The 15,985-nt window shown below is 37.2% G+C and overlaps 1 protein-coding gene across 1 annotated transcript in view; it reads left to right on the top strand.

Annotated features, from left to right (window-relative positions):
• The window catches only part of CDH12 (cadherin 12, type 2 (N-cadherin 2)), an 851,782-nt gene that overhangs the window by 784,172 nt on the left and 51,625 nt on the right, over positions 1–15,985 (top strand). The window contains exon 8 of the mRNA XM_006895122.1: positions 8,758–8,894. Coding sequence (XP_006895184.1) covers positions 8,758–8,894 — 137 coding nt within the window. The remainder of the gene's footprint in view (positions 1–8,757; positions 8,895–15,985) is intronic.

The raw sequence follows: 15,985 nt of genomic DNA on the forward strand, positions 1-15,985 counted from the left end.
TTTTTAAGACAGAAGAATGATTTATTGAATTACTATACTTTTATGTGTCTCTGGGATTTGTGGAAGATTCATCAATAACCTGAGTTATGCAAATGACACAACCCTGCTTGCTAAAACTGAGGAAGACATGAAGCCCTTTCTACAGATAGTCAAGGACTGCAGCCTTCAATATGCTCAACAGCAAGAAAACAAAGATTCTCACCACTGGGCCAATTGCAACATCATTATGGATGGTGAAGAGATTGAGATAGTTAACAGTTTTAGTTGGCTCCACAGTCAATACTCTTGGTATCAGCAGCTTGGAAATCAAGAGACAAATTGCATTAGGAAAGTCAGCTGTCAAGGACCACTCCAAAGTGCCGAAGAGCAATGATGTTAGGCTGGAGACTAAGGTGCACCTGATCCAGGCCTTAGTCTTCGCAATTGTGTGCTATGTGTCACAGAGCTGGACAGTGACTAGGGATAATAGAAAGATAATTTATTCCTTTGAGCTGTGGTGCTGGAGAGGAGTGTTGAATATACCAGGTTTGTCCTGGAAAGGGGGAAAACCAGGCTGCTCCTTAGAGGAAAGGATTCTGAAACATTATCTGACATAATTTGGTCATGTGGCAAGGAGGGACCAGCGCAGGGACAGCACAGGAGTGTTTCAGAGACAGTGAGGTTGGCGCAGGATAGAGCAGGGTTTAGGGCTCTTGTATAAAGGGTCACTATGAGTCGCAAGTTACTTGATGGCACATAACAACAACAACGTTTTTTATGTGTAGTTTTTAAATTGCTATTTTATATTGGTTTGCTTACAAAATTCCTATACATTGTGCTTCACACTATTTTTCATTCAGATTTTGTTTCATACAATTATTCCCATTCATTATGTTTTATAAACTTAACCATCATTGCCCACCATTACTCCATCTTTTCAAATCTCCACCAGATCTTTCCCATTTCCTTTACCCATTGCGTTCACCCATCAAATTATGCAACCCTGTGATTTCACACCTACCCATTCTCACCACTCTATCCCCACCCCTTACCACTTCATGTTCCTATACATGTTTTACTAGTTACCCTTCTATTTTTATAATAATCATCTTATGCAGTATTTTTCCTTATGAGACTGAGTTCGTTTACTCAGTATAATGCTCTATAGTCTTTCTGAAGTTATATAGTATTTTTTCAAAATCATTGTTCCTGGGTGCTGCATAAGTGTATTTTTAGCAAGCTAGAGTATCTATCTAAACTACATAAAATAGAATGTTTTTAGTCTACTAAGAGGATTATGTCAGTCTAGAGACTAAGGTACACGTGATCTAGGTCATGGTCTTTGAAATTACTTGCTATGCATCTGAGAGCTGGACAATGACTAAGGATGTTAGAAGAAGACTAAATGTCTTTGAGTTGAGGTGCTTGACAAGAGTATTGAACATACCATGGACTACCAAGAGAACAATCAAGCCTGTTCTGGAGAGGGTGAAAGCAGATTGCTCCTTAGAGATAAGAATTTTTAATTTCTGTCTCTTATACTTTGGACTTGTCAGGATAAGCCAGTCCTCAGAGAGGGACATCATGCTTGGAAGGAAGAAAGTTCAGTGGAAAAGGAAGACTCTGGATAAGACGAATTGACACAATGACTCTGGTTTTGGGATGAGTTGCATCAGAGGCAGTGAGCTTGGCCCAGGATAGGAAAATGCTCATAACACATAGGGTTGTTCATAAGGTCCCTATGAGTCATAGTTGTCTCCACACTAAATAACAACCACAACAAAGAGGATGATACAAAATATTGTACAGACAAAGGGAGAAAATAAAAGGAACTAAGTGGCATCCACTTCCTAATCCTTCCTTGCCTCTGGAACCTATGAACTTTGAAAAATGACAATAGTTATAGAAAGTCTTCAGGCCTTTTGTTCACAAGAGAACTGAATTGTGCTTGACTCAACAACAATCAACAATAATAATGTTTTTGTTGTGTACCGTCAAGTTGGAACCATAGCTGACCCTCCAGTGGGTTTTCAGAGGCAGTTAATAATGGCGTGGGGGGAAATTGCCCATCTTTATCCAACAGAACAGCTGGTGGCCTCACACTGCGTGCCTTCAGGATTGCAGGGCAGCTTCTTGCTGCTGGTAAACCAGAAAGTATGAGACAAATAAATTTTAAGGAAAACAATTTTACTTAGAGTGTCAATCAGACAAAAGCCAAATGTTGTTCTAAGTGACTAAGGTTCTCAGGAAAGTATAAAAATAAGTTAAACTGAACTTAGAATCATGTAATTATCTCTCAGAAGACACAAAATAAAAAACACAAACAAAGCATTAGTAACTCAGAGAAGAGGAGAGTGAAGAGATTCTAGTATCTCATTATTAACGGAAAAGAATTGTTCCTGCCCTGACCAGAAATCCTCTTTCCCACACTTTTATTACTGAAAGAATGAACCATTTAGCATAGCTCGATAGCATCAAGCACTTTTTACAAAATAGGTTTGAGAATTGGGACAGGGTCAAAGTTAGCTTTTCCATTAACTGCGGGGAAGTTATTAAGCAAATTAAAAGAAACAATTTTAAGGAAAATGCTTACCTAATGAAGAGAATAAAACTTTTTAAGACATTTCTGAAAACTCATTTATAGAAAAGTAATAAAATTCTACTCTATCAAGTGGCCTGAACAGATTAGCTTAATGGCTTAATTTTTTATTCCTATTTAATGAAAACCTGTATTTTTGCAACAGTCACTGTACATACTTGGTTGAACTAAAGACTTCTTATCAATAGAAAAATTGTAAACATCTGTTGTTCATTTAAATCTTTATTTATCTAATGAGATTGGAACAACGAAAAGTTATTCCCTATTTATGAATTTTGATGCTCATTTGAAGCAGTGAAATAGGCCAAGTTAGCTCATATTATACTGCTGTGACTAGTTAAGTTTTAATTATATAAGTGGGCTCATAGTGACAACAGCAATAGGCTTAAGCATATAAAGATTGATAGGATAATACAGGACCAGGCAAGATTTCAATCTGTTGGGTACATGGCACCCAATAATAAAAACCACAGCTTTTGGAATAAAAATTAACTGTCAGAATTTCAAATTAAGACTTAAATCGGTTCACTTGGAACAATGGACCTTTTAAAAATTGTCTAAAATTTTCAGAAATGAATTATTGTTGTTGTTATGTTCCGTTGAGTTGCCTGTTACTCAAAGCAAGCCGATGTCCAACAGAACCTTGCTCTATCCCTTGCCAATATTATTGTCTCTGACACACTTATCCCCATTATCTCAGTTACTGAATCAATCCATCTCATTGAGGGTCTTCCTCTCCTGCACTGTCCCTCCACCCTCCCAAACATGACGTCCCTCTCCAAGGACTGATCCCACCTTGCAACATGTCCAAAGAAATGGATTATATAGTCTGCAAAACTGTCTAGAAAATATGTTGTTGTTGTTATGTGCCGTCGAGTCGTTCCGACTCATAGCGACCCTATGCACAACAGCCCTAAACCCTGCTCTATCCTGCGCCAACCGCACCGCCTCTGACACACCCATCCCAATTACCCCAGTCACCGAATCAATCCATCTCATACAGGGTCTTCCCCTCCTGCGCTGTCCCTCCACCATCCCAAGCATGATGTCCCTCTCCAAGGACCCATCCCTCCTGGCAACATGTACAAAGTATGTCAGACGAAGCCCCAGAATCCTTGCCTCCAAGGAGTAGCTTGCTTTAATCCTCTCCAAGATGAATCTGTTTGTTTTCCTGACAGTCCATGGTACATTCAGTACCCTTCTCCAGCACCACAGCTCAAAAGCATCCACTCTCCTTCTGTCCTCCCTAGTCATTGTCCAACTCTCTGATGCATAACAAGCGATTGCAAAGACCATGGCCTGTATCAGGCACACCTAAATCTCCAGAGAGACACTGTTGCTCCTGAGTACCTTAGAGAGGTCCCTAACAGCAGATTTTCCCATCGCGATACGCTTCTTGATTTCCTGACTGCTGGTGCCAAGAGTGTTGACTGTGGAGCCGAGCAAACTGAAGCTGTAAACACTCTCAATCTCTTCGTCATCCATCCTGACGCTCCCAATTGGTCCAGTGGCGAGAATCTTTGTCTTCTTGACATCGAGCCTCAGTCCATACTGAAGGCTGCAGTCCTTGACCCTTCGCAGCAAGTGCATGAGGTCCTCCTCAGTTTCAGCAAGCAAGGTTGTGTCATCTGCATAATGGAGATTGTTGATAGATCTTCCACCAATCCTGATGCCACAATTCTCCTCATAGAGCCCAGCCTCTCGGATAATCTGCTCTGCATACATGTTGAAAAGGTATGGAGACAGGACACATCCCTGGGGTACACCCTTCCCAATTTTGAACCATGCAGTGTTACCCTGCTCTGTTCTGACTAATGCCTCTTGGTCCAAGTATAGGTTTCGTATTAGCACAATTAAATGTTCTGGGATTCCCATTCTTCTCAGAATCAGCCACAGTTTGTTATGATCCACACAGTCAAATGCCTTTGCATAATCAATGAAACACAGATAGACATTCTTCTGGTATTCTCTGCTTTCAGCCAAGATCCATCTAACATCAGCAACAATATCTCTAGTACCATGACCCCTTCTAAACCCAGCCTGGACTTCCGGCAGTTCTCTGCTGATGTGCTGTTCTCATCGCTTTTGGATGATCTTCAGTAGAATCTTGCTTGCATGTGAAATCAATGACACTGTTCTGTAGTTTCCACACTCAGTTGGGTCACCTTTCTTTGGAATGGGAGCAAATATAGATCTCTTCCAGTCAGTTGGCCAAGTGGTTGTTCTCTAGATTTCTTGGCACAACTTGGTGAGCACATCCAGGGCAACATCTGTTATCTGGAATACTTCAATTGGTGTATCATCTATTCCTGGGGCCTTATTTTTTGCTATTTCCTTCAAAGCAGCTTGAACTTCTTCCTTTATCACCATAGGGTCTTGCTTATATGTTATTTCTTTAAATTCCTCTGTATCTGCCAATTCCTTTCTTTATAATGACTCAGTATATTCCTTCTATCTTCTTTTAATACTTCCTGGATCTAGAAAATATAGGCATGATTTAACTGTCAATTAATATATGGTCAAATCTTATAACAAAATGTAGGTCATATATATGCTTTCGTTTTCAGGTATAGAATTCAGCCAGTCAGAGAAAGAGACATCAGAATAGAGTCCTATATTTATGGTCTTAGAGTGTTAATGCTAGAAGGAGTATATCTACCTCTGAGCAAAATATTCAACTATATTTCAATAATTTTCTGGAAGAAAGAATTACATTTTCTGAGAGGATAATGTCTAGAGGAAAAGACGTGCCAGAACTCACAGGGTTACAGAGCTAAAAATCAAATGTCAGCAAACACTGTATCATAAGAGTCAAGCAAACACATCCATGTGTGAAATATGTCCTTGCTATTTATACTTGTGGTTTGTATAACGGGATGGTGTGAAAGCCTTGTAGTTAAAGCATATTAAAATTGAAGGTTGTAGATTCTTCTACACTTTCTCCCTAAACTTATGTGTGCGTATGTGTGTTAGAAAGTGCTTTCAATTTAGGAACTTTTAACAAAATATGCTGTGGAAAGAGAGGAAAAGTGAGAAAGGGGCCTGAAATATCCTTTTTAGAAATGCTACTTAGTACACTAACAAAAAGGTATTAAAGAGAAAAATTTTTATTCTAAAAATGTAAGACTCATGTACTTATTTCTATATACAAAAATACAATGAACTATAGTGTGTTACATTTCAGTGGTGACTGGTTTCTAGATCAAAGTTACCCATATATCTCCATGCTGGTATGAATTGATGAAACAAATTTTTACAGCTTGTATGGTCTTACTTAAGATATATACATAAACATAAAACAACAAAATGGAAAAATTCTATGTCTATATAAGTTGTTGAATTGTTAGACATGTTAACAGAAAAGCTTAAAATTACAATTGAATTTTACTTTGTGTACTCTGTGCATATGTGCGTGTGCACGTGTGTGTACATATGAGTATTTTACAGGTAGCTCTGATGACCTTGTTGTTGTTGTTAAATGCCGTCGAGTCTAGCAAGACTCATAGAGACCCTATGCACAAAAGTCCAGAACCCTGTTCTATCACTATTGTCGTTTCTCTAAGTTCATAGAGTTTCTGGAGGCATGCTGTTTAGGAAGTGGATGCCACTCCTGCTTCAAAGCCTGTCTTAATCTGGGAGCTTCACTAAACACTGTCCACTGTGGGTAAACTTTATGGTGTTTGGCACATTAATGGTACAGCATCAATAGGAAACTAGGCTGCTAATTCAAAGTCTTTCCATTACTGGCAGCTTGCATCCACCGGTCTCTCTGTAGGAGAAAGAAGTGCAGGCTCCTTCACTATGACTTATAGCCTCTCAAAACCCACTGAAAGTTCAACTCTGAGTTGATTCTGACTGACAGCAATGAGTTAAGAATGGGCAAGTATATGCCCAGTTGAATTTCTAGTTAAAAACTTTATAAATTACAATATTTACCCTAAGCATTGACCGTTAAAAAGCTAGCCATCTGCCATGACTATCTGACATTGAATGAGTTCATGTGGAATTCAGAATTTTGGGTTTTGAGCATGGAAATTTAGTGGTAAAGAATTGTGATGCCAATCCAAAGGTGCACAGTTTGAATCCACCAGCTGCTTTATTAGAGAAATATGGGTAATCGATGGGCAATCTAGTTTTGTGCAAGTTACTGCCTCTGAAAACCCACTAGAGAGTCAGCTATGGATTGGTTCCAAGTCAACATTAAATAACAATTGTATAGATTCTTACCATGGTTTATTGTACTATATAACCTTAAGTGATGAATCACAATTTAAAAGAAAGAAAATATTAAAATGAACATAAGAACAAAATCTTAAATTTGCCTGTGAATTAGAATAGCCGAAGCAAATTCACAATATGATGAAATAAAAGAGTTGAGCAAAAAATTTCAAATGGTTATCTATGAAAACAAAATATTATAACTTGCAAATACCTATAGTTATAAAAACATAAGGAGAGTCATACTCTGTATTTTTCTGGCTAAAATAAATGAAGACAACCTTCAAGCCTTGGTATTAACAACATAACTGAATGGTTGATATTAAATGTCTTTTAGTTAGTTTCAAGTAAGTGTAACTCCTTGTACCATACAACAGAACCGTGTGTTGTCCTGATAATCACTACCTCATGGCTCCCATTGTTGCAACTACTGTGTCAATTCTTCTTGATCTTTCTCTTTTTTTTCTTGACCTAATATTTTGTCCTTCTCGAGTGACAAATCATTCCTGATAAAATGTTCAAAGTATCTTAAGATGATGTCTTATATTTAAGGTCCATGTCTTCCAAAGCAGATATGTATGTTCTGTTCATCTAAGATTCAAAGCGTGTGCTGAAAAGAAAAAAAATAAAAGAAAGAAAAAGAGGTTTAAGAAAATAAGGAGATCAAATTCTCCTTGAGACAGCAGTCTTAAAACCCTAAGTGTCTTTGCTTTGGGAATATATTTACTGATGACATTCTCTCTCTCTCCCTTCTTCCCTCTCCCTCTCCCTCTCCATTGCCAATAAGTTAGAGTCAATTCCAGCATTTTGGCAATGAGTTTGTTTCCTTTGTGTTTCAGGTCAGAATAATGATGGTAAGAATCTATCATGCGTTTTGCCTAACGGTAAAGAAAACCCTTTCTTGTCAAATATTTTATTTAATCTTTCTAAGACTGTTTGATGCTAATTACATAGAGAGAATTTTCTATCATGTTCTAATATCAGCTCTAAAACTTTCTAGTTATATTAAGTTGGACAAATTATTTAATATCTCAGTGTCTCAGTGGTAATTTAAAACATTAACATTATTAATTTCAATGAAGATTCTGCAATAACAAACATTTTTAGGATTTTTCTGGGAATATAATAGCCCAATATGCCATTAGAACCATGTTTGACACATGATAGATTTTCACAATTATCATTAATGTTATTGAAAATATATTAATGAAAGAAGTTTTTAAGTATTTCACTCCCCCCATCTTGTGCTACTTAAAGATTTATGTAAATATAATTTCCTCTTGTTTTTCATTTCCTTGGAAATTTTATCTAAGACAGCATCCATTAATATCAAGTATGCTACCTTCTACAGGAGCTAGAGATATTTTGGTCGAGGTCATTTTATTAGACATTATCTTTTCATATAATGTGATGAAACAACAGTACAATAGTCTCTTTATATGTATTTAATGGTGGATATTTCTATATTATTACCAGGTTAGCAGTTAAAAGCTTTCCTTAGTTTCCATAATGTGACTTCTCTATTCATAGAAATACATAGATTCCACTTCTGCCATGGCCTAAGTTCCTTTGCAGCTGTTTCCAGTGGCCTCTCCCTCTGACTCCAATCAATTCCTCCCACCGCTCCTTTAAGGAGCCTCTCACGGCTTGAAAAAGTTTTAATATTCAGCAGGTTAAGGAAACCCATGGTCAGCTTTAGAATTTTAGTCTCTGCTGAGCTTTCAAGGTGTCAAGACCTTAAAATAATATGAACAGCAGGAGTACTAAATCTTTCATTATTTCCACTTTCCCCTTGAGCATACTGACTTTGCAATAAAGAAGCTGTCATTTACACTCTTCTTTATTGCAAGGTGGGTAATAGCTACAGGGAGAAAAATAAGGAACTGTGTCAAGTGAACCTGACTGCCATTATGATTAATGTGTAATCATTGCACATTTGCATCTACTCTTTCCGTATACAGGTACTTCATAGACTGGAAGAGTGATGGGGACAGCTACTTTACAATAGATGGAACTGACGGAACCATTGCTACTAATGAATTACTAGACAGAGAAAGCACTGCGCAGTATAATTTCTCCATAATTGCGAGTAAAGTTAGTAAGTATGGCATGGATGGAATCAATGTTATACTGCAGTTCTTTGGATTTAATGCTCTAAATGAGTCCCAGCTGAGGTATTTCTCATTTTTTTGACTAACAGCTAAGTGCTCTCCTGGGGAGACTAAAAAAAAAAATCTGTTCCTTTTTGTCATAGCATAAGTCCAGAGCAACTGTGACAGCTGCCAGTAAGTTCTGTTTGCAAGATTGCATGGATATATATATAGCAATGCATCTCATTGTGTGACCTCTTTTATTTCTACATTGTACGCTGGAAAATGCATTCGAGTCAAAGATCCTTCCTTCACAATATACTTGTATATATCATTGGGATCTTCAAAGTCTGGACAGGTTATAGTTATAAGGCGTTGAAATGCACCCAACTCATAGCTGATCCCCCAGAGGGATTTTAGAATCTATTACTGCATAGGAGATCGTCCCTTTTTCCATCAAGGAGCAGCTGGAGGATTCAAACTACATTCTTTGGGTTGACAGCAAACTCTTCACCCACCAGGCCAGGCCACCAGGGCTTTTTTTAAAAAAACTAGATGGGGAAATATAATTAGCATATAAAATTACTCATAATTTAATGGTCTAAATGTTTCTTTAGTGCTTTCTTCATGAGAATGTACTTATTTTAATGTTATTATTCAGTGAAAGTTCCCGTAGCAATTAGGATGCCCATTTGACAATTTCTACGCACATTGTTCAGTGACTTTAGTCATGCTTTGCACAATATATCAACAATCTTTTTGTTTGTTTGATAATCTGTCCATTTCCAGAATTTGTTTCCCTTTTTTTTTATCTACATATTTTTGAGTGATCTGGGGCCTTTTGATCCCATAAGGTTGTTTAGGCAGGGTGTGTGTGTGTGTGTGTGTGTGTGTGTGTGTGTGCGCGTGCGTGTGTGCGTGCGTGTTTTAAGCTGGGTTGTCATGATAGTAATAGTCATCATTTTGTGTTCCAATATATTATTTCACTAGAAGTGACCTCAGGGTATACTTTCAGTTCAAGGTTCAAAGAATATTTCAGCAGGGTACTTTCAAGAATTCTTCTAAAGTGACCCAGTGAATCTAACTTTTTAAGGATTTGAGTTCTATTCTATGTTCTATCACCATTTACTTGTTGTTTGTAATTGAGTATCATTGTAAAACGAGTTCAAAGTGATTCCTTATGGGCTTTGCACAAATATGATATGATTATGAATAATTATGCCTTCTGTTTGGTTTCTACTTGGTCTAGAAGAGAATCATCCAGAATTCTTGTTTATTTGTAGATAATTAGAGATATTATCATAACTTCTGAAAGTAATGCATTAGGGTGCAGATATGGCTCCGGCCAAAGTTTTTTAAAGTATAATGCAGTTAGATTGATCAGAATAGATGTGTCCCTAACGTGATACATGTCGGCCAGACCCTGGAAGAAAGTATTGGAAGTGGGCAGTGTGTGACTGTGGCCCAGCTGCATGTGTGGAGTCTTTGTATGGGTATGCCTTGGGGCTAGAAATGATGAGGCTAATGACATGATGCTAGGAAGAGTTCAATAAGTCTGGTGGGTCATTCTTACTCAGTTCACTTTTCTTTAAATTTCACTCATGTGCTAGAACTCTAATTCCATGCATGTCAGTGTCTGCTTCCTGGTTTTGGTGGCTCATTTTTTAACCAGATGGACATATTTCTTTAAAAAAATTACTAGGTGTTCTGTTTGTGAATGTCAGGGAAATATCTTCTGATTATATTTCATTTTCTTGCTATTTCCTTGGGTGCAAATGCATAATCATTTAGCATTTAGTTTTACCTTTCAAAGTAGAGAACAGCTAAACAGTAAACATTTCTGTTGAGGGCTTTCTGAGTTGGCCTGAACTCAGAGAGATGTAAAGGTGAAGTAGTTTTGTTTATTTTCAACAATTTCCCCTAACAGGAAGAGCCAGCCTTCTTCTTCCTGACCCACCCCCTTCTTCTCAGTCCTCACTGGGACAAATTCACTCCTTCGTTGCTGTTGCATCAGAACAGAGGAACAGCTGACCCTCTGGCCATTTTCAGAGACTGTAAATCACAGGGCAGAGATTACTCATTATTCACCAACAGAGCAGCTGGTGGATTCAAACCATGTCTTTCAAACCGGTGGTGTATCTCTTTATCCACCAGGCCTCCAAAGCTCCCTCTCTGTCCTCAAAGAGATCTAAAATCCATTTCTTGGCACTCAGGTGGTTGTGATTGCTAGAAATTGGTTTGGTATAGGAGACCATGCAGGTTCCACAGTGCTTCCCCAAACACTTCCCTTTGGCGTTCTGACTTGTCATGTAAGAAGCCTGATGACCCGAGGCTGCCGTGCCAGACACCCACGTGTAAGTCCTCTGGTTCTGAAAATTTTGTTTTACAACCATGCTTGCCAATGACTGAAACCATTGTGGAACGTCTTAGTCTGTAGAGAGTTGTGCTGTCAACCTCTAAGCGTCACTTCTCTGCTGCTCTGAATCCATAACAAGCAGCCCCATGAGAGAAGACTGGGCAATCTCTTCCCACGTGAATTACAGCCTCAGAAATGCAGCGTTAACGAAAAGTAAATTCTGACCTGACGGAAGTGAGTTTTAGGGACCCCTGGTGACCTAGTGGTAAGAAGCTATGTTGCAATCTCAAAAGCACTAGGTTCAAATCCACTAGCCGTTCTGTGGGAGAAGGATGGACAATCTCCTTCCAAGTAATTAGTGCCTCCAGAAAACCCACCAGAGGGTGTGCTCTGGGTCTGCTCCGACTCCAGAATGCACCACTGCCACCACCACAACAGTGGCCTAATTGTAAGGCCCTGCACTACCAACCTGAAAGCACATGGTTTGAATCCATCAGGTTCTCTTTGGGAGAAAAATGAGCAGTATCTTCCCGTGTGATTTACTGCCTCTGAAAACCTACTGGAAGGTCAGCTCTGAGTTGGTTCTGACTTGCTGTTGCTCCTGTTGATAATATGAGCAATTCAGTCCATTTACTTACTGCATATAACAAAAATAACCTGTCTCAATGCTAGTTGAATTGGGGGAAAAAATCATCCAGCGAGCGTGCTCTGAATATTCAGTCAGAAAATCATAAGATCTATGAAAGTGGTGATCAAACTTCTGTTCCCTCCCATGCCATTAACTGCCTCTGAAAAACAACTGGAGGGTGAGCTATAGGTTAATCCCTACTTGATACACAACAACAACGACAGTTAATAGTATGTGTTACATGGCACTATAACCAGTAAGAAGGGATGTATGATTGGGTATTGTTGTCATGATGGGAGTCCAGAACGAGGGCTGCATAGTAGAGTGGACTTGCGGGGAGGGATTGTTTAACAATGAAAGAGTTTTACTTTTCAAAGAGTAAACTGAGGGAGGGAGGTTGGGCAGGGGAAAAAATGCAACAATGAATGAATGGAAATTCAAAGTCTCTGTAAAGTTTAATTAAAATTAATGAATTTTAAAAATCAGAAGAAAAAAGAATGAATAGAATGGCAATATAAATTATAACTTTGCTCAGTTAAAAATTAAGAGGAACAGTAAATTAATTCTGTGCCTGACTCAGAGGCAAGTATGTTTCCCTCTACACACATGCAAAGGAACTTTCGTGGAGTAGTTAATAATAAATTACCCTGCTAACCCATAAATTGACACCTCTTTTGTGGTTTCAATCCACCAGCAGTTCCATGGACATCTTTCCATGGGGAAAGATGGACAATCTCCTTCCATGCAATTTAGAGCTTCTCAAAATCTGCTGGAGGTTCAGGAGAGCCATTTTCAACTTGATGGTTCATAGGGATGTGCACACACATACACACACAGACAGACACAGACACACAGACACACACACTATTCAAAGCCTGCATCTTCAGGTGTGTTGAAATAGAAAGGATAAATATGATTTAAAAAAAAATGTTTAAGTTTCTCTTTATCTCCTTCCACATAATATGCCATTAATTACCAGGATTCTAGGACTGAGAGGAAGTGAATGTAAAGACAGGTAATTAAATGTTGATTCTGTTCCTGATGATATTATGTAAGTTCTAGGATTTGGGCATTTGGGAGCTTAATAAGTATAGAACCTTCATGAGAGGATTCAGTAATAAAATTTACTACAATACATTTCACTGTAGGGCAAAACTCATAGGGACCCTATATACATGAGACTCAAACTTAGTTCTGCAGTATCTTCATAATTTTTTTATTTGAATCCATTGTTGAATTGTTGTACCATGAATTTCCAGAGCAAAAAAAAAAAATCTGTCTTGAAATGAGCATAACAAGAATGCTCTTCAGAAGAAAGGAGGGTGAGACGTTTTCTCTTGTCCTTTGGACTTGTTATCTGGAGGGACTAGTTCCTGGAAAAGGTTTTTGAGTCTGATATAGTGGAGGGTGGATAAAAAGAGAAAGTCCTCCAGCAAGATGAATTGACACAGTGACTTCAAATAGACAATTAAGAATATTTAGTTGCCACTGAAACCATCACAGAGTTGGATGGCATTTGTTGTAGCAAGGAGCTTGAACTTTAATCATATAGAAATTGAAAGATTAATTTGGAAGCAAATGCCATTGAACATTGAAAGTTCAGATTTTTTTAGAAAAATGTATTTAATGAAGCCTAATGCATTTATTTTAAAAAAGTATATTTAATGAAGCCTGACATTTGTTAGGAAGCTTTGATGGTTTAGTCCACAGGGAGCTGAACAGATAAGCTCTCCGGTAGTTTGAATCAATCAGAGCCTCTGTAGAAGAAAAAGGAGCAATCTCCCGTGTAATTGACAGCCTCAGAAAGTCAACTTGAGGGTCATCTATGAGTGGTTCAGACTCAACGGAAATGATTTTGGAATGCTTTGGTCGAGGGACTGCAGGTATAGTGTTTTATGGGTTGTACTTCTAACTGAAAGGCCAGGAGTCCAATCTACCAACAGGTCCAATAAAGAAAAGGAGTCATCTCTTATAAAGTTTACCCCTTCTGAAGCCTGATAACCTGTCCCTTTGGCTCTGAACCAACACAACAGCAATGGCCTTGGGCTTAGCATACCTGGTGGCATAGTGGGTTACTTGATAATCCACTAACTAAAAATGTAGTAGTTTGAACCCACGTGCTGCTCGAATGGTGAAAAGTAAGGCAGTCTTCTATAAAGATTTACCGCCTCAGAAATTGGATAGAGAACGTCCCTAAGCTGCAACTAAACTCAGTGGTTTGAGTTAGATTTTTTTTAATGTGTTAGTTATTAATATAGTTGAATATCTGCTGAATCTATCAATCTAACCCATTTCTATCTTTTTCACATAAATGAAAGTTTGATAATCCTAGTGTATGGATTATAGTAAATTGTTTTGGCCCTAACAGAGACGTAAGAATACCTAAAGCATGTAATTCATATTCATACACAATTTAAGAATGATGCCAAACTAATATTTAAGAAAAGGCCTACTCGCGTCTCCATTGTAATAACCATCAAAAGGCAAATGGGTGGGACAAATATATTTGTTACTATGATTCCATTGGTTGAAAACTAAAAAGACTAAACAGATAACGTACGATAATGAACAAACTATGCAATAAAAAGAAATCTTTTGTAAACCTTTCTTTTGTGTGGATGTAGAGAATTTATTAGCAATCTTTATTTAATTCTAATCCTTCAGATTATCACCATTGATCAAACTAGTCATTTGAGCAGAAAACTATCATTATAATGAATGAATGTAAAATAAATAGCTCATACTTGCCCTGCCAAGAAGAACAAAATTGTGTAAGGATACCTTATTGCAGATTGAACTAGCATATGTTTTGGCACTGACCTTTCTATGAAAACTCTCAGGAAAAATGAAATGGTACAATGATTGAACAACTTCCAATTAATTAAAAAGCAGTCATTAATCAGTGTTGCTATAGTTGAAGGTCCAAATAATTTTATTAGGCTCTTAATAAGTCTTTTATGCCTTGCTGCTTTGCCATTTATACAGCATTAACCTTGAGAATATCAAAAGAGGCAGAAACTCTAAAAAATTGACTTTGTTCAATTTATTCAAAACTTGCACTAGGCGAATGTTTTAAATGTTCTGATTTTTCTTTATTTTATTGTTCCTGTTCCATTATAACAAGTGCTTTTAATTACAGAGAAAAATGAACTAATAAATACATTAAATTCCTAGAATATTTTAGATAATCTCAAAATGATTGATACTCAAAATTCTTTTTTTCTTGTTCATGCTAATAATACTTTTTAATTTATTGTATTTCTGTTTTGAGTAAATTACACTCTTCAAAGTAGTATATTTGGGGACAATGTTTTTGTTGAGCATATCTTTATGAACTAGAATTTAATTTGTGATTAACTAATATTTTTATTATAGCTAAATATACACAACAACATTCATCAATTAGGCAATTTCTGCAAGTATAATTCAGTGGCATTGGTTATAGTTTTCATTATAACTAGATTTTCCAATATACCTTACTACAGTTAATATCGACTCAATGTCTTTTTGCAGGAACTCCCATTTGCTCCCATCTCCTACCCACGGTAACCACTAATAAACTTTAATTTCTCCACATTTTCCTATTTAATTCATCTATGTGAGCTCATCCAATATTTGTCATTTTGTAACCAGCTGTAATTATTTTTAAATGTTATCTTGCATATAGTTATTTTAAGTTGCACTTCAGTTTAATATAAATTAAATGATGCCATTTTATATGTACCATATCGAACTTCCACTATTATTCAGTGAATTCTAACTCATAAATGTGTATAATTCTTTTTCAAGATTGTAAATCTTAATAGTCATTCTTTCATAAAGCAAGATATTGATCTCATCTATCTACTATTATATACATTATGTGGCCAGACAGATCAAACACGGCATGTATAATTTGTGAAACAAGCTGAATATAATGCCAATCATTTTTTTTATAAATTTAAATAGATCCTCGTCTCTAAGGAAGATATACAGAAGATCAGTATCTTTCCCTAAAGACTTGACAGTTCAGGGGTAGTGAGAAATTCATCTAATTACTTAATTTTATTTAGTTCTAACTGTGCAAAGTACTTCTCAGTATCAGAACTTGAAATTTGAATTTTTTAATTCTTCAG

This window comes from Elephantulus edwardii, unplaced genomic scaffold (genome assembly GCF_000299155.1).
Source record: "Elephantulus edwardii isolate Elephantulus edwardi_28Jun2011 unplaced genomic scaffold, EleEdw1.0 scaffold00159, whole genome shotgun sequence".
Lineage (NCBI taxonomy): Eukaryota > Metazoa > Chordata > Mammalia > Macroscelidea > Macroscelididae > Elephantulus > Elephantulus edwardii.